The 4,525-nt window shown below is 39.5% G+C and overlaps 1 protein-coding gene across 1 annotated transcript; it reads left to right on the forward strand.

Annotated features, from left to right (window-relative positions):
* The first annotated feature begins 418 nt into the window (after positions 1 to 418).
* On the forward strand, positions 419 to 1,126 carry LOC144351971 (atrial natriuretic peptide receptor 3-like). The gene has a single exon (XM_078009250.1). It carries the CDS (start codon positions 419 to 421, stop codon positions 1,124 to 1,126), a length of 708 nt encoding a protein of 235 aa, XP_077865376.1.
* Positions 1,127 to 4,525: the final 3,399 nt, after the last annotated feature.

The following is a 4,525-nucleotide window of genomic DNA, read 5'->3' on the forward strand; positions in this document are numbered from 1 at the left end:
TGTATGTCTGCTTCCAGACAATTATTTCTGTCATAAGGCTTCTGTTAAGCAATATTCACATTCTCAAGGTATCTCTTTGCGTGCGTGCCCAGTGTATGTGATCCAATAAAAAAACGCCCTCTAGTGGTCTGTAATCCACACTCTGTTATTGGTGGTTCGTGTCGAGTGTATACCGCTAAGAGGTCGCCGCTTACAAGTCATATTTACTCCAACCACGGCAGAATCAGTCGATTTCCTAATTGCAGATAGTCGTGGGAACACAGCGTTCGAAAGTTGTCACTGAAACTATTGAGTGTGTTTAGATTCAGTTGGGATTGTGCGGCGTTTTTTTTTTTCAAATCGCGTCGTGTAGCAAGAGTACTGTCGTTGGGTATAGGTATTTCGTACACAGTATCCTCGGCGCTTTCGGTAATTTGTCATGGGTCGAGTGAGCGGAGTGTTCGCATTGTTTTTTATGTCACTGGTAGCAAACGGTGTTCAAGAAAAGCTTGACATCGTCGTCATCATGCCAGGAATGTTCGTCGAGAAAAACCAGTATCCGATTAATTTAAACATGACGCTGCCAGGGATTGACATTGCAGTCCAGAGCGAGCGTGTACATGGATATTTACCCAACTATGAGCTGGCGGTCGATTACACCGACTCCGAATGTTCGCTGACAATCGGTCCCGTTCGTGCCATGGAGTTCGTTATGCGGAAATCCGTCCACGTGTTCTTAGGCCCAGTGTGCGACTACGCCGCTGCACCCGTTGCAAGGTACACCAGATATTGGGATATCCCGATGTTGTCGGCTGGTACAATGTCCGATCATTTCGGTAGAAAAGATGAATTCTTTCTCGTTCGGATGATGAGTTCGTATTCCCATATGAAAACAACATTGGCTGATATTCTAGAATATTATCATTTCAAACACGTTGCCATGCTAACAGATGACGATATAATGGATCAAAACCGGAGAATTTGCGCACTGCAACTTAACGCAATTTGGACGGAACTCTATGACGTACGAGGCTACCCGGAACCCTACTTTCAAGATTTTGACCAATACTACCTTACACAGGAAGACTACAAGTTAATGTTGTTGGATGCCAGTAAACATGCCAGGGGTGAGTACATACTGCTATAATTTTACGTACAAGTGTGGTCGATGAGTCTGGTGTCATTAGTCAAAATCGTCTATATATAGCTCGTATTTAGAAATGGTCGTTTCCGCGTTCGATGTCTAGATTCATATTGAACCACGTGGTAAAACGCATACGTACATTACCAGACAAATTCACATTCAGATCATCGGGCAAATATGTCACCCGCGCATGCCGGGAAAAAAATATCCCCAGCTGAAAGCTTCTTACCGCTGAACGTATATGCCATACAACTACAGTTTCGGCTGTGGAGCAAACTGGGTAGCTAAACACTTGGTGGTTGATTTGGAAAAGCATTACCGTATGTGTGAACTTGACGCCTATTAACAAGACTGATATACGTCGGAAGGTAGCAATACCCATCTCATTTACATTGTTAAACACATTTTTCATTCATACGTACGGGAGAAACTCGTTTGTTTATTTTGAAAACAACTCACCACTGACCCGATCCTCGTATTCGAGCTGGCATGTTATGTAATTCTCGGTTAAACATTCTTAGCGTATCTCTCAAAGGATAACACATCGCTCTCTTAGAAAGCACGATGTTATGTGGTTAAGAAAACATGCTTTATATGTATGCTCTTTTATCGAGCGTAACACCGTCTGAAAACAAACGCTTGGTTAACGAGTAATAGAAATATCTTTAAAACAACGCGCCAAGACTTGAAATATACAGCGAACAGAGTCCGATAAATGATATGACCTCGCCCACGGTGATCGGTGTCAAGAATAATTTACCATATAATTGCGTGTTTGATTCCCCCATCATTTATTAGTTAGTGGGCTCGCTCAGCGTACAACGCTGATTTGAAACATTAGTATGTAATGCTTAAAGATAATTGCAGTTGATGTCGTCTACGTATTATCCATTCACGTAGTCTAATAAGTGCAGGGGCGATTGGCGGGACTTTGTAGTGAAAATTGCCGCGGGGTTTACTTGTTATTTCTTTACTCAAGTAATGTTCTAAGCCGTGTCGTTCTAGATACAGTAACGTCATTGTGTATTTCTTAACTGCGACGTTTATTTTGCCCCAACTTTGCGCATATATTTAGTAGTTTGGGTTGCAATGGTGTATTCTGCACGACACTACATAAAGCGGCACAGACTGTGTTTCTCGCCATACCCACGCGTACCTCCCCCTTCAGCTCGCAAACAAATAAAAAAGACAAATCAATTGACAAACCCAGCCCACCGGAGGTCTACTTCGGCCTCGTCATTAGAAGCGCGCGGCCCTCATAAAAAAAATTCTGGATCCGCCAGTGATACCTACGTGCGGTTTTAATCTGTACGGCCTCCTAACATGAAAACGTACATCTGCGGAAATGTCGAGTGACAATATCACTACACGTCACAATTATAATTCCAGATAGGACATAGCTGTAACATTAAATCTTTCGTATTACGTCACATTTTAACAATTGACTTCCTTGACTCTTTATTATAGAATCGTAAAAAACGTGTTTTTAATGTTGTGTTTGACAATCAGAATATATTCTTGATTGACTTAACTACAACCGTGGATAGTATAGCGTGTATAAATCCAGATTGTGTTTTGTTTATTGCTGCCGTGTCTCAGTTTAGAGGCAGCGCTTTCTAAAGACACACGCGTCATATTAATTACTGCCCACGCGCAGTTAAGGTAGACGCAATTAAAGCTTGGCGCGCGTGTACGACAACTTCCCGCGGTCAGCGCGAACGGAAACGGACATTTTCGATGTTGATTGTAATATATTTCAACATCGCGATTCGTTTTTCCCCACGGATTACGAGTTAATAACCATGGTCAGTTAGCGCTATTTATATTGTGCCTCACCGACTTACAGAATCGACCTTCACATTCACGCCATATCGACCATCACCATACAGACATACATAACGTTCATTTTGAAAAATAAAATAGTTGATTATTTTGTTACGCAAATGAAAGCGCGTATGCGATTAATACTGGGAAGCACGCAACTGTTGATTATATTGACAACCAAACATCAATTTAATAATAGCACTGACGATGTATCCCTACGCATAGACTACTATTATTATTACCTTGCACGGTTCTGTCGCTAAGCGATTACTGAGTACTTTAAATAACGACCTAACAAGTTCGACTCATTGAACATCGGTAAACGACTTAATCTTTATTCTTTTACCATAAACTGTTTATGTTCTGAGCGCACACGGTTGTTTCTCATCTCATTAACGCAATAACACGAACATAATTACTGAGGTTTTATATCTTACGAGATTAAATTTATCGGCCTTTAATTTGAAAAAAAAATGAGGACAACCATGCACGATGTATACGTCTCTCTTATCTGATGTTTAAATTACACTCCAAATGCAAAGCGATATAGTACAATGTTAATATTGACAAGTGTCGATGTTCATTTTGTGTTGAGCACTCACCCTAAAACAGATGAATGTTAATATATAGGTTCAATGACCTATTTCACGTCAGAGACGACGCGTTCATTTGCAATGTCGCTGTTGTCGGTGTAGATCTTCCCTCCTATGAAAGAAACCTTAAAACCAATGAAGATTGAAGTGGGTGAAATTACGCGTCATTTCTTTCTTTCGGATGAGAATATGTTATCCCATTAGTTAGCGTTACAAGTTAGGATTAATATTAGTCTTTACGACTCGCAGCATACATATAGGGCCGTGATCATAGTGACATAATTTCAAACATCACCAGTACGGCTGAACAATTTCATTGAAGTTCGAAAATGTGCATCATCTCGCGCTGTTTTAATATAACTAAATATTCACTCAAATATTGGGAAATTTGCGAATAAAATACCATAGGATAAAATAAAATATAATCACAGTATTTAAATTAGTAAATTTCGTTTTTAAAAATTATTCAGATATTTACACATTCCCGAGGCAGTATATTAGTCACACCGAACATATGTAATGACGTATGTACAAATTCGCGTTTATAATTTAAGTGAGACGGGGGATGTGTTATGAGTGTGAACAAAATCTAAATAGTTGTTATATAAAACATAAAAAAAACAAATCATATACTGTAAAATACTTTATTTTCGCTATTTGTGCTGAAGAGATTGTGAGGAAATTATTTTTTGCGGCTAACGGAAAATACCCCCAACGACATCAGTAGAACTTTACTTAACATCGTATGAGTGTCTATTTCGATAGTCGATTTCGACAGAAAAACACAATATATAAAACTACATAGCCACAATCATGATCGTATCAATATCGCTTTCAAGTCAACAAACATTAGTAAACACACAACAGCACCAGGGGTAGTATAACCACTTTCTTGTTAAGCGTCAAATTCAATCATTAAGAATGTATTGCAGGATTAGTAAAGCCTTTCTGATTCTCATTAAAGTATTACAGTTGCCTAGCTTAC

The sequence above is a fragment of the Saccoglossus kowalevskii genome, chromosome 21, assembly GCF_978046115.1.
Source record: "Saccoglossus kowalevskii chromosome 21, keSacKowa6.1, whole genome shotgun sequence".
Taxonomy (NCBI): domain Eukaryota; kingdom Metazoa; phylum Hemichordata; class Enteropneusta; family Harrimaniidae; genus Saccoglossus; species Saccoglossus kowalevskii.

What these genes read in the sequence shown, in the direction of transcription:
- LOC144351971 (XM_078009250.1), top strand. Translation starts at nt 419, where the DNA reads ATGGGTCGAGTGAGCGGAGTGTTCGCATTGTTTTTTATGTCACTGGTA.